Genomic DNA, 23,971 nt, shown 5'->3' with positions numbered 1-23,971 from the left:
GATTGTGCCACTGCACTCCAGCCTGGGCAATAAAACGAGACTCTGTCTCAGAAACAGCAACAACAACAACAACAACAACAACAGCAGCAACAAAGCAACCAGGCAAGCCATTCTAGAGCCCCTATTTTTAATCACAGTAGATACTGTTTTGTTATTATCCCAGTGAGAAGATGAATAAACTGAGGTTAAAATAGTATAAATCAAGGCATCAAACATTCATGAAGCGGCAGGAGAAGCACTTGGAAGATGGTTTCTGGTATCAGATGGGTAATTTTTAGGTCCTTCTTTTTCATCACTAAACTTCAAGATCTGCTGTCTGCCTAAAATTCACAATGTTTGAAGAGCCTGCTCAGATTCTGCTAGCCACACCAAGCTTTTGGAGAGACTGGAGTCAAGAGATGTGTTTTCTAATTGTAGGAAGTATTGTCTCTAATGCTTGCAGTGAGCTTCACCAACAAGTTTTATACAAATAGATGGCAAGAGTGTAATGTGAGAAACGGAAATAAAACCAAAATACCCTAAAAGACAGGATGGGCTAAATAAATTATGCCTATCCATATAACAGAATATAGGTAGCCTATAATATCCTACTATGGAATATGACCTAGAAAAATATTCATGATATATTATTTTTTGAAAATATCATAATGTGGTATGTAGAATGTATGTGGTGTGCAGAATGTGTGTGTGTATACACACACATATACACATGTACATGTACAGATAAATGGTAAGTGGGATGTACATATCATAATGTTAACAGTAGTCATCTCGGGTGGGGTATTATGGAAGAGTCTTCCTTTTCTTTTCTTTCATCTATAGTTTGTAATTTTTCTAGAATAAACCCATATGATTTTTTTCAAAGGAAAAATAATGTATTAAAAATAGCAGGAGAGGCAGGTATAGTAAAGGCTGCTTTGCCTGTGCGTGGTGCTCCTCTTCTGCACTTCTATAATCAGCTTGGAAATAATCTTGTCTACTCCTGCCTGGCTGATGCAATGCTCCAACCTTTGTGCACAGGTGGCTGCTCTTGCACAAGGCCATTACAGCATGGATCCTATTGCACAATAATTGGGTACACAGTCAGCTACAAGCACTGACATAGAGCCTGGCACATGTCTGCAAACTCTACCCACATGCCAGGATATGTTTGACATGAATGAATTAATGAAGTGGTCTGGGGTCAACAGCTTGAATTTGTATACAGGCTCTGCCATTTATAGGCTAGGTGAGTCCCAGGCTCCTGATCTGTACTGCGGCAATAGTAATCATAACTTAAGAGACCTCCAATTGTGTTTTGAAAATGGCAAAGTGCTGGTCACAAGATGGCTGGGGGAGCCGAGGGAGAGTTTATTATTATTGCTCCATCTACTAACAAATTTACATCTCCCCATCCCTTATTTCCCCTTGGCTCCCTAAGGTATCATGGTTACCATAGCAGCCAGATGCTCATGATGCCTCCAGGGTGTGGCAAGGTGAAACTGAGCCAGTTTCCAAGTCCTCACCTCCCCATACTCTTTCCAGGCTGGGGTGAGATGGTCTGAAGCTCAACCTTTGATCAGATCCTCCACCCTGCCTTGGATCACTTAGACCCACAAACTCTGCCTCTGCAATCTCAGTTCAGGGCCTTGAAACACCTCTTCAGAGACTCCCTCCCCCCCCAAGCTCTGTCTTCTGGCACCCTGCCTGGTTGCCGTGGAAACAGGTTCCACTGCGGACAAAGGAGGGAGCTGGGTCCTGCTTCCTCCTGGTCTTGTCGATGAGGATTTTTAGACCTTGGAGACTGCGCTGCCCTGCCCTGCACCTACCCTCACTCTCCGTGTTCTCACTAAGGTGGAAATTGCCCTCCCTCACTACTGACAAGACCATGTGTAAAAGCGTGACCACAGACGAGTGGAAGAAAGTCTTCTATGAGAAGATGGAGGAGGCAAAGCCGGCTGACAGCTGGGACCTCATCATAGACCCCAACCTCAAGCACAATGTGCTGAGCCCTGGTTGGAAGCAGTACGTGGAGTTGCATGCTTCAGGCAGGTGAGTAGCCCAGGAAGGTGGATCCCTGCAGGCCGCCTCTAAGTCCCTAGCTCTAGGGCACCTTCCAAGGAGAGGAAGATTACATAGGACCCATATGTTTAGCTTCAATCTCACTATTAGGCTGGCGTAGACTGGAAGCCAGAGAAAGAGTCCCTAACTGGGAACTAGGACACTTGAGTTGGATTTCACTTCTTCCACTGATCACCTGTGTTACTCTTCCTCTCTGCGTCACAATTTTTCCATCTGGAAAATAAAGACATAGAATATACTTATGAGTCCTACACACTGACATTTTACATATTTTCTATTTTAACAATCTCTTAAAAAATAGTTTAAAACCAGAGAAGAAGGGCTTGAGGCCCACTGAGGGTCAAGAGGTCTGTGCTCCGGTCCTGGGACCAGTTTAAATCTATTTAATTCAACTTAATTTCATTTAAAATATTGAATACAAGGGATGTGCCAGAAACTGGCTCTACTGTTGGCTCCAGGGCCCTTGAGGAATTCGATTTTCTTCTTGGACCTGGCTTTCTCCATTTGCACAGTGAGAGGTCAGCCTGTGGTCTACAGAGCAGCAGGGTCAGCATCACCTGCAACTTGTTAGGAAAGCAGAATCGTGGGCCCCTTTTAGACCTGAATCAGAATCTGATTTCAAGAAGAGTTCTAGGTGATAAGTATGTAAAAACTATCTGAGATGATTTTCTAGCACTCTTGTTCACGGGTCCAGAGTGTAGGGGCTTACCTTTGGGACATAAGATGGGGAGGCTGAGTGGTGCAGCCTGGAAGTCAGAAGCAAGGCCTTCCTGCCTGCCCTGATTCAGCCAATTCACTTCAATTCAGGAAACATTACTGGGCACCTGTTATGTGCTGGGTGCCGTCTCTGCCTCTAGCTGTGTGTATGTGGATGCCTCTCTCACTCTCTTTTTCTCAGCATAAAACAAAAGATTAATTAGGTAATTTCCAGGTCCCTCCAGTTACATTTTTCAATCCAGGTTTTGTAGTCTGGTCTGAGAGGAGGAAACAGTCCCCAAAAGATGTGAGTGAACAAGAAGAGAATGAAAATGTGAAGCTCCTAGACTGGCTGACAGGAGGGGTGTCAAGGACTGGACACTTACAGGCGGGACTCAGGAGCTTCCCGAAGACCTGGGAGTCTGTGGGGGCTGAGTGGGGAGGACTTGTGGCTGCCCCAGACCTGGGTGGGGACCTGTAATCCCCAGCTGGCCCCAGTCATGCCTGGGAGACTACAGGCCTTGGGGCTCTGGGCACAGACCGCCTCCACCATCAGGCCTTGTGATGCATTAACCCTGGCACTGGCCTGGACGCTGATAGCTAGTAATGGTGTCATTTTCTCCTGATTTGGATCTAGCCTGTTCACAGTCACGTGTTAACAGACAGAAATGTGCAGATGGATTATGTGTTTCTTATCTGGTGTGAGCAGGAAGGACTCACCTAGTGCACCATGGGCATTTTGCAGATGAGGAATAAGAATGAGGCCCAGCGCTGGGGTGGAGGGAGTTAGGCCTCTGGAAAGCACTGAGGAGGTAGAGCACTGCTGGATGCCAGGTGGCATCCTGAGGAACCTGTTCTAGTCCTAGGGGCACTCACAAGGCTGAGTGGCTTCCTGGGGAAAGCTAATGAACCCAGGGCACCGGCAACACACTTCCCCCACCTCCAGGCTCTGCTGAGCCCCCATGTCCCCTCACCCCATTCCTAGGGCTGTTTCCACCACCTCCGCCCGTCTTCTATTCCTCCCTCTCCTCCCGTCTCCGCAGGTTCCACTGTTCCTGGTGCTGGCACACCTGGCAGTCACCCCACTTGGTCATCCTCTTCCACATGTTCTTGGACCGCGCCCAGCGGGCGGGCTCGGTGCGCATGCGCGTCTTCAAGCAGCTGTGCTATGAGTGCGGCTCGGCGCGGCTGGACGAGTCCAGCATGCTGGAGGAGAACATCGAGGGCCTGGTGGACAACCTCATCACCAGCCTGCGCGAGCAGTGCTACGGCGAGCGCGGCGGCCAGTACCGCATCCACGTGGCCAGCCGCCAGGACAACCGGCGTCACCGCGGAGAGTTCTGCGAGGCCTGCCAGGAGGGCATCGTGCACTGGAAGCCCAGCGAGAAGCTGCTGGAGGAGGAGGCGACCACCTACACCTTCTCCCGGGCGCCCAGCCCCACCAAGCCTCAGGACGAGACGGGCTCAGGCTGGAACTTCTGCTCTATCCCCTGGTGCTTGTTTTGGGCCACGGTCCTGCTGCTGATCATCTACCTGCAGTTCTCCTTCCGTAGCTCCGTCTAAGATTCCCTGGGTGGGCCCAGAGCCTGTCGAGGGTGCCAGTCAGCTGATGGGAGGGTAGAGGAGAGACCTGGGTTGGGAATAGTGTCAACTTCTAGTGCTGGTGATGCCACTGACTCAGTGGGGATCTTGTACAAATTATACAGTTTTTCCACCTATAAAACTTAGGGTTTGGGCAAGGTCATTGGTTTATCATAGTGAAACCCAGGACCCCAAAGTTCTGCGTAGGTGCCTCAGGGACTTTTGGATTTGGAAAGTAGGCTAAGCTAGTGGGTGTCTCCAACTCATGGTCTAACCACCCATCCTCCAACTCCTGCCTCCTCCTCTTGCTTCGATCATATCAGCTTTACTTTAGATGGGGTTCCATTTAAAATTTTTGTACAAAAAAAAAAAAAAAGGTTTAACTACTTTTAAAAAGTTTGAAAATTAGAGGACTGGGTGATCTCAAAAGGGCTTTCCACAGTAATGAGCTCGACCTTGCTCTTGTTAGTCCCTCACCCCGCACCTCATGATCTCCCACATTCTCTAGCTGCAGCCTTAAATTAGCTTCTTTGCCCACCCTGTGAACCTCATCCATGATTCTGCCTTCACCATGCAGCAGAGGTTTCCCTTGAAGTGCGCGAGGTGGGAGATCAGGCTGTTCCTTCGCTGCTGGGTACACAGGATCTCTTGCTTTTGTTTCTCAGATTCCAGCTTCTTTCCACTCAGGGCAGATTCTGCCTGCCTGAAAGATGGTAGTTGGGGTGGTGTCTCATGGAGCTAGGCTTCTTACCCACTGCGTATGAACTGGCAGAGAATTTAGGGGAGATTTAGAAGACAGAGTTTTAGAAGCAAAGCACAAAATCTCTGGGAAGCATTAGAGTGGAGGGTCTTCAGAGTTCAGGGACCAAGTCTAGCGGATTCTCAGCTGATGGCCAAAATACAGGAGCAGGGGCCTGGCCTCCTGGGTTCTTTGCTGAAATTATAGTTGAATGGCTTTCCCACATTGGCCAAGCATGAGGCCTCTTGCCAAAGATCAGCTGTCCCCCTAAAGCCACAGGGATGGGGTATCTTCAGCAAGAGAGAGGGTGTTAAAGATGTAAAATGCTTTGTCCATGGGAAAGTGCACAGATATATGAGAGAACCTTACAAGGCTCTAAAATGAGATGTGATATGGCTTGAAATGGGAGGAGAGAAGATTTCTGACAGTGGGGGTCTGGAATGGAATTGGTAGGGAGAGGCAGCAGGCTGCATTTTTGAGGGGCCTCATTTATCCCATTTCTGTTAATAACTTGACTCCCTCTCCTCCTTCCCTGCACTTTTGAGGGGCCTCATTTACCCTACCTCTGTTAAAAACTTTTAAAAACCTTTTTAAAAACTTTAAAAAACCTTTTACTCTCCTCTTTACTAGAAAGTCACCATCATCTGTAGTGATGGAGGAAGGCGGTTCACTTATATAAAGATGGGACACTTTAATAAAGACAATATATCTTCAAAAAGGCCTAGTAGTCATTAATGTGTGTTTGAGATTCCCCCACTGTCCCTGATCTGTAATGAGCTGTTGGTCCCCTCCATCCTGCCACCCTGTCTCCCCTTTTCTCCTTTCTGCCCCCCCTCCCCCCACCACCACATGAGGCTCTGTCTAGCTCCAGTTCTGGGCCAGTCTTGTCCACAGTCAGGAGGGATGGAGGGTAGTCATTCAGGGAATCAGCGCAAGGTCAGTTTTACTCCTATCCTGGCTCAAATGCAAGTAAGCAGCGGTGGCTTCCTTTACTTCATTCACAGAGTACTTATTTCTTCATCTAGTCTGCATATTCTGAACACTTGCTATCTAGCAAGTCCTGATTTACTTGCTAGACAGTAAGTGTTCAGAATATGCGGACTAGACGAAGAAACGAATACTGTGAGTGCAGCGGAATACAGGGTGTGTTCTCTGGTTTCTCACACATCTCTGCTTGCTACAGAAGTTTTCAGCCCGAGCTGTACTTCAGAAATTCTGGGGAGATTTTAAAGAAATATAAGTACTTAGCCTCTACCCCAGACCAATGGGATCAAAATTTGGGGGGAGTGGGACCTGAGCATCTGAATTAGAATAAAACACCCAGGTGATCGACCTGTACTGCCTGGTCTAATGCTTTCTAACTGAGGGGTAGACTTCCTTTTGCACCTAGTTTTATGAAAACTGAGCCCTGAGATCTTTCTTGATGACTTGCCCTGGATTCTTTAGGACTGGGGCTCAGCTTCCCTTTCTCTAGCTGCCCTACTCCCTCCCCAACCTGTGCTCTGGGGATTTCACCCTCCTCACACTCCCTTGCTCCTGCAGGTTTGCTGCTACAATGGCTGTGTTCTGCTCTGCGAGTCTTTGTCACTGAGCTCTAACATCCTTGCTGGGACATTCATCAAACTTGTTATAATTACTCATCCCTGCTAGGATGTAAGTTCCAAGAAGCATAGGCTCCATGGATTTCATTCACCTCTATTGAATGCATAACAAATGTTCAATAAAAATGTATTGAAGGAATAAATGAACCAATAAGCTGAGTCATCTCCAGCCATATCCTCACCTCTCTAGCATATTACGCTTGTGACAGTATTCGGAGTCTCCTTCTCACTTTACCACTCATTCTTCCTAGGTCTTGCACTTATATATCCCAAAGCAAATCAGTTTAAATTAAGGTACTTGAAGTGGGAACAGCGTTTTGTTTTTGTTTTGTTTTAAGATGATAGCATGGGGTCAGGTGAAGGACCCTGAGCCTTGCATTGGGAACTGTGGGTCCTCGTTTGATTTTAACTGGGTTCTGCTGGGACTTTGGGGGGGGGGGTCATTATTCTCTCTGGGTCTCTGGATCTTAGAGGCTCTTATGATAGGAAGCATTCTGAAGTCTGTCTTTGTGCCATCCTGTTTAGCCCACATAAAGCATTTTCACACACTTTCCAATGACAAGTTCTCCAGCCTGTATTTGAGCACCCCCAGTGACAGGAGATCATTACCACCTAAGGTAGCTCATGCCATCTTTGGATAGTTCTGCCTTTTAAAGAAGACTTTTTCCTTTCAAGCCTCCCTCAAAAGGGTTTGAATTTTTTTTCACTTTCTAGTTCTAGTTCTGGTTCTTACAAGCAGGATCCCACAGGGGAGGATGTTTCACATTCCCCATACAGATCTCTTCTCAGCACTGCAGCCAGGGCAATCCTTTTAACCTAAGTCAGATCCTGCCATTCTTGTGCTCCCTTTTTTGTTCTGTAAAAGCCAAGTCCTGCAAAGCTAAACATGATGTGGCTTCAGCCACATTACTGACATCTTCTAGTACTCTTTGCCCTCATTTCTGTAGCTACCCTGGTTTCTTTGCTGTTCCCCAAATACATAGGCATGTACCTGCCTAGGACCTTATTCTACCTGTTCCCTCTGCCTGGAATGGTCTTTCCCAAGAAATTCATTTGCCTCACTGTCTGACCTCCCTCAAGTGTTGGCTCAAGTCTCATCTTAGATGCTCTTCTCAGGCCTTCTACTTCATGCTGTCACCTGTTCCCCCACCCCACCCTCTCGCTCCTGATTTGCCTTGCGCTTACCTTAGCCTGTGTTTCTAGAAAGCAGAAGTCAAGGCAGAGGTTTATATGATAGTACTTGACTGAGGAGTGTGACCTCAGAAAACTGGAGTTAAGATAGGGGGAGCACAGCAAAGCAGGAGGGAAATCCAATGGAAGGAGGCCTTGTCAAGTTGGCCATCTCCACTGGTGAAGGGTGTTTCAGTCCCACAGAGCCATCTGAGAAGCCGAATGAAATGCATCTCCAGATCACTTGGGGGTAAAGGGGTGTCTGTCCCCTGGCTCCTGTCTTCCAATGGCTGAAGGTTGCCCCATAGGATGTTAACTTCCCTCCACTCTGGGTTGTGGTACACTAGCTGAATGAAAGCATGAATGAATACGTGCTGAAAGGGTATCAGAAAACAAGGTTAGTGTCCTTGCTCTGACTTTCTCAAGGTCAAAGTTCCAGTTTCTGATTTTTGCAGTCCTGTTCTGGTTGTGTTTCTTTCTGAGGGCGCAGCATCTGCTCCATATCCTTTAAAAATAGCACTCTGACTTCCTTTTCCAGGAATTACCTATTCCCCATACAATATAACATGGTAGGATATCAAGGAACTCTGCACCTCCCCTCAACTCCCAAGCAAGAAGCACATGGCCTAAGAGAAGTTGGTTGGAATTTCAATGATGAGCAAAGCGATAAAACAGTAAAAACAGATGGAGCCTATCAATTCCAGTGGTGGCCCCTGGCATGACTGCAAATTGTTTCTGCTATTCGTATCCCCAGCATGGCCAAATTTTGTCCTTTGCTGCGACTTGTTCTCCACTCTTCTTTTTGATTCTGTGAACTTTCTCCATAGCTTTTCAATACTTGCCCTTTTATGCTTAAATCAGCTGCCATCTCTGTGTGTTTCAACCAAAGGACTCTGACTGATACACCAGGTCTTCTCCATTGGGTCAGCTCTGATGATGAACGCTCAGACCAGAGCTCCATATGCCCTCTCCCTGGACCTCCAACTTTTCTGTTCTCTGTACTGAAGCACCTGCCTCAACCCCACACATGCCCTCCAAATCCTGCCTTTTCTTTTCTTTTCTTTTCTTTCTTTTTTTCTTTTTTTTTGAGATGGAGTTTCGCTCTTTCACCCAGGCTGGGGTGAGGTGGTGTGATCTTGGCTCACTGCAACCTCCGGCTCCCGGGTTCAAGCGATTCTCCTGCCTCAGCCTCCCGAGTAGCTGGGATTATAGGTGCCCACCACCACTCCCAGCTAATTTTTGTATATTTAGTAGAGACAGGGTTTTGCCATGTTGGCCAGGCTGGTCTCAAACTCCTGATTTTGGGTGATTCACCTGCTTTAGCTGCTCAAAGTGCTAGGATTACAAGCATGAGCCACTGCACCTAGCCAAATCCTGCCTTTTCTCCTTCCATTTACAATAAAATGTTTCAAGGACTGTTCATAGGCTGCCTCCATGTTTACACTTCCAGTTAATTCTGCAGGCTAGCATTCACCCCATAGTGTTGCAGAAATTGTCCTCATCCAGCTCACCAGCAGGCATCTTATGGCTACATACAATCAACACGTTTAAACCTTATTTTTCTTGACCTCTCACAGGAGTTCAACACTACTGACCATCTCCAAACACTTGCTTTATTTGGTTTCAGGGACACGCACCCTCCTGATTTACCTTCAGTTTTTCTGTCTCCTTCCTCTCTTCTTCACAGGTTTCTCTGTCTCTTCCTGCCTCCTGAATGTTGATATTCTTTAAGCTCCAATTCCAAGTCTTAGTCTCTTTGATCCTCTCATATTTGTCCATGTCCTCTGGCTGATTGAATCTATTCTGAGTGTTCTTTAATATCTGTATGCTAATGACTCACATATACATCTCAAGGCATGAATTTTCTTCTGGACTTCTTACATTTATGTTCTCCTTGACATCTCTGTTTGACTGTTTCACAGGCGTTTCAATGTTAACATGTCCTAACTGATTCTAAAATATGTTTTCCCTCTGGTTTTCCATAAAATTTTTTATTTTAACCAATTTTAATTGCACAATTCAGTGACATGAAGTACATTCACATTGCTGTGTAGCCATCACTGCTGTTTATCTCCAGAATCTTTTCATCACCCCAAACTGAAACTGTCAAATCTATTTCACAGCCCCACGACAACCACCATTCAACTTTCTGTCTATGAATTTGACTATTTTACCTGGTTTACTTTAATATATAGAGAGTCATTTCTTTTCTTCCCCTCATATTTATTTCAAGCAATCACTTCATGTTTCCGGTGGCATAGTAGCCACAATATTTGTCCTTCTGCATCTGGCTTATTTCATTTAGCATAATATTTTCAAGATACGTAATATTAAAGCATTTATCACAATTTCCTTCCTTTTTAAGGTTGAATTGTATTTCCTTGAATGTATATACCACATTTTGCTTATTTATTTTGTCTTAGTCCATTTTCTGTTGCTTACAACAGAATACCTGAAACTGTGTAATTTATAAAGCAAAGAAATATATTTTTTACAATTATGCAGGCTCAGGAGTCTAAGGATGAGGGGCTGCATCTAGCGAGGGCCTTCTTGCTGGTGGGCACTCTGTGATCACAAGGTGGCATCACATGGCAAGGGGACTTAGCATGCTAATGTGCTCACTCAGGTCTTTCTTCTCTTTCTTATAAAGCCACCAGTTGTCCTTCCATGATAACTCATTAATCCATTAACCTATTAATCCAAGAATGGATTGCTCCATTTGTGAGGCAAAGCCTTCACGACCTGATCACCTTTTATAAGCCTCACCTTTCAGTACTGCCACCTTGGGGATTAAGTTGCAATATGAGGTTTTGAGGGGACACTCAAACCATAGCATTCTGTCCTAGCCCCCCAAAACTCATGTCCTTCCCACATACAAAGACATACATTCCATCTGCATAGCTCTTAACTTGGTCCAGCAGCAACTTAAAGGTTCAAAGTCCTAAGTCTTACATATGAGCCTGTGAAATCAAAACAAAATATCTACTTCTAATATACAATGGTGGGACAAGCATAGGGTACACATTCCTATTCCAAAAGGGAGAAACAGAAAAGAAAGAAGCAGTAACAGGCTCTAAGCAACTCAGAAACCCAAGAAAGCAGACATTGGGTCTTACGATTCCAGAATGGTCTCCTTTGACTTAATTTCTGGCATCCTCTACACACTGGTGTGGGGGTTGGGCCCCACAAGCCTTGGGCAGCTCTGCCTCTGAAGCTTGACTGGGGTCCGTCCACCCAGCTCTTCTAGGCTGGCATTACATATTGAAAGCTCTGGGGTCTTGGCGGAATTCCATTCCCAGAGCTCCATGAGGCATTGACCTACTGAAGACCTTCTGCAGCAGCTCTGACCTTGTATTTCTGCTTGGCATTGCTCTAGTAGAGGTTCTCTGTGGTGGCTCTACTGTCACAACAAGTCTCTGTGCTGTCAGGTTATCAATGACATTTTCTGAAACTTAGATGAAGGCTTAATAAGCCTTCATAGCTCTTGCTTCTTGCAAGTCAGCGGAATTAGCACGATGTGGATGCTTCCAAGGTTTATGACTCACCTTCCAGATCTGCAGCATGAGCCACACCTTGGCCTGCTTCAGTTCTGGCTAGGGTGGCCTCAGAGAACTGTGCCAGGGCACAGAGTCTGGAGGTGGTCTTGGATAGTAAGCCCATAAAAAGTGCCTGGGCTCACTCCCTGAAACCATTCTGTCCTCCTAGGCCTCTGGATCTGTGATAAGAGGGGCAGCCTCGAAGATCTCTAAAACGCCTTTGAGATCTTTCTTCCATTGTCTTGAGGAATAGCACCTGGCTCCCTTCTAGCCATGCTAATCTCTTTAGCAAATGGCCACTGGGCTACATCCTTGCTTTTTCACTCTCTACACAGCTGGGCTGAGACATTTTCAAATCTTTCCACTCTGCTTCCCTTTTAATTATAAATTCTTTCAATTATTTTTTTGTTCCTCAGCCTCAGTGTAAGCTGCCAAAAGTAACCATGCAGCTGCTTGCTTTGCTTAGAAATTTATTCTGCCAGATACCTTAGCTCATCACTCCCGAATTTGGCCTTCCACAGAGTTCTTGAGTGTGGACACAGTTCAGCCAAGTTCTTTGCAAATTTAACAAACATGGCTTTTATTCCAGTTTCTAATACCTTGTTCCTCAGTTCTATTTGAAACCTCATCAGAATGGCCTTTATTGTTCATATTTCCATCAGCACTCTGGTCATGACCACTTAACCAATCTCTAAAGAGTTTCAAACTTTCCCTAGTCTTTTTGTCTTCTAAGCCTTCATCAGAATCTAGGCATTTCTTAGACTGCTCCTCCAAATTCTTTCAGCCTCTGCCCATTACATGATTCTAAAGCCAATTCTACATTTTCAGGTATTCATTACCAGCAGCACCCCACTCCTTGGTACCAATTTTCTGTCTTAGTCTGTTTTCTGTTGTTTCTAACAGGATACCTAAAACTCCATTCATCCATTGAAAAACATTTGAATTGTTTCTACCTTTTGCCTATTGTGAATAATGCTTTCACAAACATTAGTGGACAAGGATTCATCCGTTTGAATTCTTGCTTTCAATTCTTTAGGTAATTTTGTTGTTGTTCAAAATGGGGCATTTGGAATACAGCCACCTCTTCCAGTCTTTGCAGACTGGCTTTGTGCCAGAGAAGCTCTTCACTAATTAGCTGGGCATGTCCTGTACCTAGGGATCAGCTAGAGGTGAAAGCTTGAAGTCTTTTCAGTTCTTTTTTGAGCATGCATCTTGCCTGGGCCTATGGCTTTTTCAATTTCCCAGTATACAGGTCTGCTTTTGAATGTCTTCATTTCCCAGAGTCTCACTCCAACTTCTCCTCTGGGTCTTAGATGATCTATTGTGTAGCTCCATATGTAATGTCTCGCCACGGGTGTCTGTGGGTCTGCAGTTTCTCTGAAGCTTTCTAAAGCAGACTCCCATGCCTGTGACCCTAGGTTAAAGAGAGAGATCAGCCCTCCAGGCAGCCCCACAAAGATGTTAAAACATTGCAAATAAGGTCTGATCTGCTCCTTCTGTTCTGAGGGAGGAAATTGGGCATGGGCTGCTGCCTCTCCCCTGTGCCACACCAGGGAAAGGGTGCGTCAAGGGTGAGTAGAAACATCAGGAATTTCCTGATGTTTCAAATGTGGCTTTTTCTTGACTGAGTATTCACTTCTTTGCTGTGGACCTTTTGCCATTTTCCAACACTCCTATAAAGTTAATTTCATTGAGTTTCTGGTTGTTGTAATGTTTCTAGAGGGGAACATGGGTTTGGATCTGCCTCGTCTGCCATTTCACTGCAACACACTCAACTGTTCTCCCTGTTCTTGCCTTCCTACAACCCAGCCTCCACACAGGGCCATAATGACACCTCACACATGCTGTTCCATCTGTTCCTCTTGTCTCTTTGCCAGGCTAATTCCAACTCATTCTGTTTGTAGCCTACACTCTTTCCTCTTCATTTTATCCATTTGAGAATAGATTAGATGCTCCTGCTAAGAACACGTATATTTCTCTCTGCTTTCCATTTCATAGGCTCTCCTTCCAACTGTAAGACTTTATGATTCTCCAAGTCTACTTAGGGAAGCGAGTATTTATGGAGTCATGGGATGTTAGAATTGGAAGAACCATTAGAGACTCAATCGCTTCATTTCAAAAATGACAAAATGTGATGAGAGGGTGGGAGTAACTAACCCCAGGGCCTACTGTCAGGTGACGGTAGAGCGAAGCATCCAAGTCTCACCTAGTTTTAGTCCAGAACTGTTTCCCAAGACTCTTCCTGATCTGCTAGGAAGATGTTTCAATCTAAGGAGGCCTCACCTGCCTCTCTTATTGCCTCTTATACTTGCTACATATGGGGAATTCTAGGTTTGCTCATGGGCTTTGCTCCTGTCTTGGCAAAGATTCCTCTGTGATGGTTCTTTCTTTGTACACATTGCCACATGCCACATAATGAACTTGTTAGATGTATCTTATGTGTTATAAATAAACTCCTCAGGAAAATTCCTGGATCCTGGGCCTCTCCCACTGGAGCTTTTGTTTGCTTGTCTTGATGTTCAAGCCAGGAATAGAACTACAGGCACTGAATTATCGTTCTAGAGGCTGAAATTCCTGGTGTAGGGTTGAGAAAAATTGTTGCCTTTATTGCTTTCCTCATGCCCATCTGGACAGAGACCAGCTCAATGAGAGGATTCTTCCTGGGGATCAGGAGCCCTGAGAACTGAGAGGCCTGCCAAGTAAGGAATATGTCCAACATAGTAAGTCTATAGACTATCAGAGCTATATGACAAATTAGAAATGCTTTGAGCTAGGGCCCTTATTTTGCAGATGGGAAACTGAGGCCCAGAGGAATAGGAAACTTGACCAGCATTGTATATCATGGGGTAATAGAAGATCATGAAATTTAGGGTCAGAAAACACTTGAGTGCTGGTTCTGCTACTTACCAGCTCTGTAACCTTAAGTAAGCCTCATTTTCCTCCTCATCAAAATGCAAATAATACTATCTGCCTTGGAGGGCTATTGCCAGGAATAAAGAATACCCTGTCTGTGATAAAGCCCGCTATAGGGCACATGCTCACTGAATGTTTATGCTCTTCTTTCATCCTCTTTCCCTTTTAATTTGCATCTTCCTCTTTGAGTCCTGAAAGGCTCTTTCTTCTCTGTGATTTCAGTTAAGCTTGCTTGGTAAATACTTAAAAAAAAAAAAAAAAAAAAAAAAAAAAAGGCAAGGGTTAACTTTGCAGCTTGGAACGGGTTTATTTTAATATATGTAGAGTTTTTTATTTTCTTCCCTCATATTTATTTCAAAGCAATGATTTCATTTTTCCAGAAGCACATGACCACTCTTCATTCTTCAAAGATAGCTATTTAAAAAAAAATATCTTTAAACAGAAAACACCAGTGATTTTCTGGGCTCCATTCCCATTGGCTGCAATACCCCAGAGGAATTTAGTTTTTTTGTCAAGTCCCATTCTGGTTCTCTGTGGGACTCCCAGCTAAGGAATTTCCTTTGGAGTCGTTTTTGGCATTGCCTGGGTACTGCCACATGCACCAGGGAAATGAAATCTGCCTCTTGTATGACTCTGCCGTTACAGAGGCCTGTGGAGGTGGTTGTGTTAGTGGTTGTGGTATAGAAGAGCTCATTGGCCTGGGAGTCCACAGCCTTGGTTTTCAGACCTGGTTTAACCATGATCTAGGCTGCTGGTCTTCAGTTACATGGTCTTTCCTCTCCCCTGGATATCCGTTTCCTTATTTGTAAAGCAAACAGATAAAGTGCCCTGAAGGGTCTCTGCCAGCTTTGGCCTTAATCACAAACTGCTACTTAGCCCTATTTTGGGGGAGGAGAGGAATTTGAAATGGTTTCCTAACCCTGACTCTTCCAACAGGTCATCTGGTTGTTACCCAGGATTTCGGTCTGCCTAGATTGGTTTGGTGTTTGACCCTCTTGTCTGAAACCTTATAACGTCTTTCTTTCCTTTCCTGTCTGGAAACAAACATATCTCTTACTCTCTGACTTTGCTCTAAAGGAATTCAAGTTTTTAAAGGCAGTTACCTTGAGAGGTGTTGTCTTATACAAGGGTGGTAGTGATGGAATTTCAGTCTTTTTCTTATCCTTTCACTGCTTTTAAAACAAGCCCCAAAATTCTACATCACCATCTTAATAGGGTCATAGTGATATTTACAGAATGTAATAAAATATTCCGTATTTTCAAGATTCATTCACTTGATGAATGTTTATTGAGTGCATATTATGTATTTTTGCGTATTATTACATATGTATTGAGTGCGTATTAGGTATTTTTCTAGACACTTGGGGATATGGCAGAGAGAAGAGCTACTAAATTGCTGTTATTGTGGATAGAAGAGCTAGACAACACACAATATAAGTTGAGATGTGTGGTATATTAGACAGGGTTACATACTAAGAAGAAGAACAAATTAGGCAAGGGAGATAGGAAGGGTAGGGAATGAAGTTACAATCTAAATTGGGTAGTGAGGGAAGGCCTTACTAAGAAGATGACACTGGGGAAAAAAATAAAAGATGAAGGAAATGAATAAGAGGAATGGTATGTGGCAAGGCCCTGAGGCAGCAGCACCCTGAATGTTCATACATGAGGAGGCTAATGTGTGCAGTTAGGACCAGAGTGGTAAGGGGGATCAGGTCATTGTCAGAACTTTGTTTTTGAATCTGAATTAGACAGGAAGCCACTTGAGAAGTTGAGTGGCAGGGTGATGTCACCCAATTTACTGTCACCAAGTTGATAATAGACCATAGAGATACAAGAATGAAAGAGGAAATATTAGCCAGAAGGCTCCAGCAGTACTCCTTGAAAGAGGTGGTAGTGGCCTGTTCCAGGGTAGTAGCGGCTGTGGTTGAGTCTGGATAAACTTTAAAGGTGGAGCTGAGAGGATCTGCTGGTGACTCAGATGTGCAGGATGAGAGAGAGAGAGAGGAGTCAAAGACTCCCCAGGATTTTTGGCCCGTGCAACTGGAAGAATGGAGTGTCTACTTTCTGAGATGAGGAAGGCTGTGGGGGACAAATTTTGGGCAATATGAGGAGCTCAGTTTTGGACGTGGGCACTCTGTTAGACATTAAACACGAGAAATGCCAAGGTGGCAGTTGAAATATCACGCCTGTAGTTGAGAGGAGGTGCCCAAGCTAGAGATGAAATTGGAGAGCCATCAGCATTTAGGTGGTTTTAAATGTCATAAGCCTAGATGAGATTCTTCAGGGAGTGAGGGTAGAGAGTAAAGAAAAGAGGCCAAAGAGCTGAGCCCAGGGAATTCCCATGTAGAGAGGTTGGAAAAATAAGGAGAAACCAACAGGGAGACTGTGGGGACTGAGACACACAGAGCAGGATTCCCTGGGGCTTTCAGAGCCTTGCGAGCAGAGTGAGGACTGGAATCCAGGCCTTCACGGCCAGGTTCAGAGCTCTGTCTACTGGCCCAAGGCTCCTTCTCTCTCATGGCACCAACTACTTCTCGTATTGGAATCCTGCTGATGTCCCTTGCATGGGACACATCGTTTCATCGAATCTGAGCAGGAGGTGGATTTTTGTCTCTATTTTTTTTTCAGTGCACTTGAAGTACTTCATAATTTTAAAATGCACTCAAATGAAAAGACTTGGTGGGAGGCCCAGACTGCTATCATGGATTTGGGCATCAGACATGCAGACTCAGACCAAACGGAGACGTTGTCAGAGTTGTTAAAAGAAGGATTCTGTTGTCTTGGATCCCATTGGCAGGCCTGGGCCACATGTGAGCATTTAACTGGCATAGATTAAATAAGCCAGATGGTCCCAGGCGATGGGCAAGATGGGATAACGTCACAGGACAAATAGCCCAAGGGAAGAAGAGAGTCCTCCTCACTTTCAAACTAGGTCAGCATCTTCTGAGACCACGGGCCTGGTCTACATCTACACTGTGACCTTCGGATCCCCAGGCTTGCTCTGGTTGGTGGGGTACCATAACCTCTTACTTTGCAGAGGTCTCCATTGGGACTGAACGATGCTGGCGGGGAAGACATGTTTTTGCCCATGCTGATCTGTTTGTCATTCAGGCACTCATCCTGGGTGCCATCCAGGCCCGACACACTTTCCCATTGTCATCACACTGCTTTATCCTAATACCCCATTCCTCACAGAAGACTCCCTTGGAGGCTTTGTGATCTGCCTAGGTGTTGAAATGGTCCTGGTTCTTTTTCTTATTATCAGAAGCTCATTGCTAGGAATTAAGCTTGTGTTTCTGCATCCAAATGACATTTTTCTTTTCTTCTTGGAAAAAAAAAAAAAAAAAATGGCAACACAGGAAATTGTTGCAAAGGTACGTTTGTCTCCTTCCCTCAAGTTCAGAGAACCCATGGCTTCCTTTCTATGGACAAGTGCTGGTACCAGTGGGTCACAGAAAGACCAGGACCTGGAAAACCATTTCTGCTTTTGGGTTTTGGTTTCTGCCCTCTTTTCTCTCTACTTCTCTACTAATTCACTGCAAAGTGCTAACAGAGGTTGGGAGTCTGTTAAAAGTGACTTCTCTAGGCCCAGCCCTAGCTGGGCCTAGAATCTCCAGAAGGAGATTCCTCTCCTCCCTGTAAGCTGGCCTGCCTCATTCAGGACCATTAAGTCTCTTGTTTAATGTACTGTAGCCATCTTGAGTCTCCCTCAGTTCACTGCATTTAATGCCTCATTCGAAAGGGAAAACTGATCACATCTCTCTTTGGTTTAAAATCCTTAGATGGTTCCCTATTCCCAAAAGCAAGCTGTGTATTCCAGGCTTTTTATAATCCTGCACACAGAGATCTTCCCAAATGGTGTGATGTTCTTTCTCCCAAACTGTCTGTCTCTCTAGGGACCATATCACTCAGTTTACCCCAAAGCCCGGAGTCCTTTCATATCTCTGCTTTCTCATATGCTACTCCCCGGTGCCTGGGATGCTCCTCCTCTTCTTTGGTTTACTACTGCAAGGTAAAACAGCACTGTTCTTTCCAAAAAACACTAGTGCAGAAAGGTCTTAGCAATGGTATTGCTACTGAGAGTCACAAAATAGTTTTGGATCATGGGCTACAATACCAGGGAATCTACCTCATCTCTGTATCTTGCCAGCTGAGTGACCTAAGTCAGAGGTTGCACACTGGCGGGATAGCCTAGAATAATGACTCTCAAATTGGATGTCCATTAGAATTACCTGTGGATCTTTAAAAATCCCGGTGCTCAGGCCTTACTCTAGGTTGATTATATTTGGATATCTGTGGTTGAGACGCAGACATTGGCATTTCTTTAAACTCCCCAGGAAATGCCTGTGTGTAGCCTCGATTGAGAACCACTGGTGTGCAAGTTAAGGGATTGGGCTCCGGAGTCCATCAGAACTGGTTTCAAATCCTGGTTCCTCTACGCCCTAGTTGAGACATCTTGGTTCACTTTTTTTTTTTTTTTTTTTTTTTTGATACGTAGTCTCGCTCTGTTGCCTAGGCTGGAGTGCAGTGGCGTGATCTCGGCTCACTGCAAGGTCCGCCTACCAGGTTAAAGTGATTCTCCTGCCTCAGCCTCCCAAGTAGCTGGGATTACAGGTGCCCACCACCACGCCTGGCTAATTTTTGTATTTTTAGTATGCATAGGGTTTCACAGGTTAGTCAGGCTGGTCTTGAACTCCTGACCTCAAGTGATCTGCCTGCCTCGGCAGCCTCCCAAAGTGCTGGGATTACAGGCGTGAGCCACCGTGCCTGGCCTACTCTTCTTATAAGGACACCAGTCCTACAGGATTAATTAAGGGCCCACTCTACTCTAGTATGACATTTTCTTAACGAATTATGTCTGCAATTATCCTAGTTCCAAATAAGTTCACATTCGAAGGTAGTGAGGGCTGGGACTTCAACGTATCTTTCTCATTTTGGCTCCTCTTGGCTGTGACAGTTTCTTAGAATGTCCTCGTTTTTGATGACCTTAACAGTTTTGATGAGTGTTGGTCAGGTACTTGGTAGACTGTCCCTCAGTTGGGATTTACCTGATGTGCTTCTCATGACTAGCCTGGGGTTATGGGATTTGGAGAGGAAGAACACAGAGGTACAAAGTCATTTTCATATGGCACACAAAGTCACATAGCATCCATGTGACTTCACACTTTTGTATTAACCTTGATTACCTGGCCGAGGTAGTGTTTATCAGGCTTCTGCATAGCAGAATTACAGGATCCTGCCCCGCCCCGCCTTTTATACTATATTCTTTGGAAAGAAGCCACTATGTGCTGCCAACACTTAAGGGATGGGGACTCACGCTGCATCTCTGGAGGGATGCACGATTTTGCATTTTTTCAATGGGAGATTTGTCCATTCTCCCAGTTGATTTATTTGTTCAATAATTTATTCATGTAAGTGTGTACTCATGATATTTATTTTATACTTTGGGTTATTATCCAATGCTATGTTGTTTTGTTGCTCAACATTCCAGCTTTGGCCAGTGGAGCTCTTTCGCTTGCCTCCTGTGTCCCTTTGACATATCCCCAGCACTGTGTAGCACTTTGAGCATTTCCTCACTTTCTGGGACTCCAAGATGCTCCAGGCTCAACTTGTGTGTTTCCTGCCCCAATCCTGGAATCAGCCCTTTCTTCCAAGAGCCCGTGTTACTTTTATTGGATGATGATATTTTAGAAACCAAGACCTGCCCACTAAGAGAAACGCCTCACTGCTGCTGGGGCGTTTGTGCTCCTAAGTTGGCCCACATTTTACACTTCACTGCACTTCAGGTTACTCACCTGTAAAAGGAGGATAAGCATAGTCCTTTCATGACATTTTCTTGTGGAAAATTCACTTAGAGAAAGTGTATAACCAGCAGATAGTAAATGCTCCAAAATGTTAGTGATTATTTTTTCCCATATAACTTTTAATATTTGAGTAAACTTACAATTTTCTAAGTTCTTTCCTATCTGCTAATTCATCAGATTCAACCACCTCAGAAGAGAGGTTATTCTACAAATGTATAGATGAGAAAATTAAATAAATAAAGGAATCAACCTATGCTGCACCAGAATTCAAGTCTTTCGATTTTGAGACTTATTCTAGACCAAGATTGGTTTCCACCTCTGTCATATGAGTGGTCTACATTCCCCTCCCTGACTCTTGCCCAACTGTAGCTTGAAGGACTTCTTTGTGGTGGTGTTTCTTTGATTCCTGCTCTCCATTGAATCAGATTAACTCAGGCAGAAAGAAAGCATAAACTCCAATCCAGAACAGGCCACCCATAGACATGGCGCCATATTTTCTAAACCAAACAGTGAACATATGATTCAAATTTATTAAATGCCACTGATAATAGTAAATTTAATAAAAGGGTGGCATTTAATAATTGTAATGTGGATGCAGAAACATTGGCATTCTGGGATATTTGGATAATTTGCAGGAATAATAGGACAGGTATTTAAACAGAACTGACCCAAAAATGTAAGACATGCCTTTGTATTTATAACAATCCTCCTGTTATAGTCTCTCTCCCTTCGTGGTACAGTGATGCTACACGAATAGAGCAAAATGTTGGTAAATGAAAACAACTCACTAGAATCATCAGTGCATAAAAAACATACAAACAAACAGGGAGGTTGGATTCAATGCAGATGTTTATTGGAACTAATGTTTGTTTTTTCATAAGAACAACAGCTTCTGTTGTTAATAAAATCTGTGTGTGATTATTATTGCTAACGGCAGCACTCATGGTATGAAATTATAGCTTCAGTTATAGAGAGGTGGGTTTTGGTTGCACAAAGAGGAGATCTTTTTAAGTGGCAGCTCATTTAAAATTTTTCTTACTTATTTTTTAAAAAATTAATATTCACAACCAATGATTCAAAAGGCAGCAATTTTAAAGTTGGAATGAGCTGCAATTGGGGATAGTGAGTTTCTCATCAGTAGAAATGCTCAAGAATGAGGTCGTGAAGTTAGACAAGGTTGTTGTTCTCACAGATACTCCAATCCTCTGCTTCTATGGCTCTGTGAGAGATTTGGGTTTCTTGGACCTTAGCAGCAGTGCAGGAGCTGGCACAGCTAATAAGCACTTGTAGATCATGGGGAAGCCTGGGTTCCATGGCCTATTTAGACATTTTCTCAGGATAAGGATGAAATTGCAATTGGAGGAATAAAAAAAATAAGCTGGGTCCAGCCAGAAGTCAGTATTTGTGCATAAATCTTGAGGCCATTTCAAGTCCTGTTTAGAATTCTAACTTCAAGGAGAAAAGCTCTTTTTGGTGTTGGTTCTGATCCCAGAAAATGAGTCTACTGGATATGCGTTTTTGTGGGAGGAGCTGGTATAATACAGGAAATCTTGAGTGGACATTTACTATTGTTCTCCCTCCATCTGGAATGCCTTCTCCGTCTTACCTGTGGACAAGGCTCCGGTCCAGTCACCTCTTCTGAGAAGCCTTCTTGATTGATATTTCCTCCCCCAAAACCTTCATACCAGAATGGTCTTTCTTTTACCTCCATGACTTTCCAAAACAGCACTTGGCAGGGTTTATTCCATTACACAGCAGTCACTTACGTATGTTTCATGTCTCCCAATACCAATACCTAGGAGCTCCTAGAAGGTATGAATGATACTCTCTTCATCTCGGTAGTTCCCACAGCGGTCAGCACAGCCTGGGCTGTTGGGGTGTGCCCAGGCCGTGCTTGAAATGGGAAGGTATGGTGTCTTGGAATGCCTTGGGGTGATTCCAAAACAGCATTACAGTTCTTTGGCATTGAAAACGGAGTTTCTGCTAGCCTGACAAGTGTCTGATGGAGTTGGGTCCTATTACCACCTTCCCTTTACAGAATAAACAGCAGGGCACAGAGGTAGAATGACTTCCTTATAGAAAAAGAGGCAGGCTGTGAATTGCTGTCCCTGAGTATTCAGCCTGGGGCTTTATACATATACATATATACATATATATATATATATATATATATATATATATATATATATATATTCTCATTCTCCATTATCTTCCTCTTTTTTTTCAAGAGACTTGGAATTACTCCAACAGCTGCATACAGGTCAAGAGTTAAAAGCCCCTGGGGAAGATCAGTTTCTATAAAACAGAAGACAGGAACCTGGAGATCCTGATCCCTTGGAGGGCTTATATCTTGGAGCTCTGGAGGGCATAAGGTCTCTAGAAGCTTCCTGAGAGGGGATGGGAGAGGCATTCTGCTTGGAAAACACTTATGGCCTTACAAGATTAGGGAGTTCAGTGAGTCTCAGGGGTGAGGAATTGGGGAATGGCTGCTTGGGGTCAGCTGTGGACATAGGAAGGAAGAGTCTAGGGGCCTGGGGTACAAACTCCCAGGGCCCACCTCGTGCAGCCATTTCCCAAGAAGGGAAAGAGGCCAGGGCCCAGAGCAGATGCTCTGCTTAGGAATAAGGAAGGATCCCTTGGCTCGCACTTTGCCTGGCCTATGTCCTTGGGAACCCACCCTTGGTGGAAAGGGGTGGATATTACGGGAGCAGCAGCAGCATTTTGTCTGCATCAAAGTTCCTTTGAACCGATTGTAATTTTTGCCTTTTGGTTACATTGGCTTTACCTCATCTTATCAGGGGGAAAATGGCTTCATTGTATCTTAGATCGTCAGAGCTTGGAGGACCCTTTGAGATGAGGGAAAAGGACTTGCATAGGGTCATACAGGGGGCTAAGGGCAGAGCTAGTTCTAGAACCTGGTGTCTGCCTTTCCAAACCAGAATCCCCAGGCTCCCTCCTGTCCCTGCTTCTCTCAGGACCTCCCGCAATCTGGCGTCTAGCGCATGTTCCTAGCTACATTGTTAGGGGACATACCACAGGACTCAGAACCTTGCCTGTTTTAGTTTTTAGGGGTGAGGGCGAAGATTGATGTTGGGAAAGTTGCACGGTGGCATAGAGCATTTAAGGGTAGATGGAGATGGTCAAGGTTGAGGGGAGAGGTGTGTCACTGATCAACCCTAAGACCCAGGCAGGGGTTTGTAAGACAGCTTCGTTTGCCTGGTAGACACACCGACCTTCTGCTAAAGCGCATTTATTGAAAATATAGGGTATGCTATGCACTGTGCTAAGTGCTATGCATCTATTAATTAATTTTTTCCTCATCAGACTTTTATGAGGTAGGTAAGGTATAGCATTTCCATCTTATGAAGAAACTGAGGTTCGAAGAGATGAAGTCACCTGCCCAGCACTGCAAACTACTAAGTGATAGAGCCTGGATTTGGCCTCATGTTCTGAGCACTCCCCTGCTCTGTCTCTTTAAAGAGAGTGAAAAGGGGGCGAAGATACCCGCTCTATTGCTCGGTAATGGACAGGCTGAAGGAAGAGGGAAGGAAGGGAGGAAAGGAGAAACGGCTGCTTGCATCGGAGGATTGTCCTCTGCTGCTGACTGACCACAACAGGTGGTGCTGGGGCTGAGGGGCCAAATTCAGTTCCTCAGTCTGGTGACCCTCTGGATCCAGTCCTTGTTGTGGTGGATGTAGGAGTACACTCCGTAGCGGTCCTTCTTCCCGCAGTCGTCACCCCAGGACACAGTGCCCACCAGGTACCACTGGCCTCTTTCTCTATTCAGGGTCACCATGGGGCCTCCAGAGTCACCCGCACAGGCGTCCTTTCCCCCTAGATGAAAAAGAGACGCAGATGAAGATAAAACGC

The 23,971-nt window shown here is 44.8% G+C and overlaps 2 protein-coding genes and 1 long non-coding RNA gene across 3 annotated transcripts in view; 1 reads left to right on the top strand and 2 right to left on the bottom strand.

Moving 5' to 3' along the window:
• Positions 1-1,331: 1,331 nt before the first annotated feature.
• Positions 1,332-11,737, bottom strand: LOC104653534. The gene is made up of 5 exons (XR_746700.2): positions 11,394-11,737; positions 7,864-8,191; positions 3,478-4,363; positions 2,771-2,946; positions 1,332-2,274 (listed from the first exon to the last, which is right to left on the bottom strand). It is a non-coding gene; the product is annotated as an uncharacterized LOC104653534 (long non-coding RNA).
• Positions 1,712-4,987, top strand: RTP1 (receptor transporter protein 1). Its single transcript, XM_010352530.2, has 2 exons — positions 1,712-2,031; positions 3,801-4,987. The coding sequence occupies exons 1-2, from the start codon at positions 1,760-1,762 to the stop codon at positions 4,318-4,320; spliced, it is 792 nt and encodes a 263-aa protein (XP_010350832.1). The 5' UTR covers positions 1,712-1,759; the 3' UTR covers positions 4,321-4,987.
• Positions 11,738-22,306: 10,569 nt separating the features above from the next.
• The window catches only part of MASP1 (mannan binding lectin serine peptidase 1), a 74,357-nt gene continuing 72,692 nt past the window's right edge, over positions 22,307-23,971 (bottom strand). The window contains exon 16 of the mRNA XM_010352546.2: positions 22,307-23,935. Within this exon, the coding sequence (XP_010350848.1) occupies positions 23,745-23,935 (191 nt within the window). The 3' untranslated portion in view covers positions 22,307-23,744. The remainder of the gene's footprint in view (positions 23,936-23,971) is intronic.

Source organism: Rhinopithecus roxellana, chromosome 1 (assembly GCF_007565055.1).
Source record: "Rhinopithecus roxellana isolate Shanxi Qingling chromosome 1, ASM756505v1, whole genome shotgun sequence".
Classification (NCBI taxonomy): Eukaryota; Metazoa; Chordata; class Mammalia; order Primates; family Cercopithecidae; genus Rhinopithecus; species Rhinopithecus roxellana.
The sequence above is the reverse complement of the archived record's forward strand: the minus strand, read 5'-3'. Positions and strand labels throughout refer to the sequence as shown.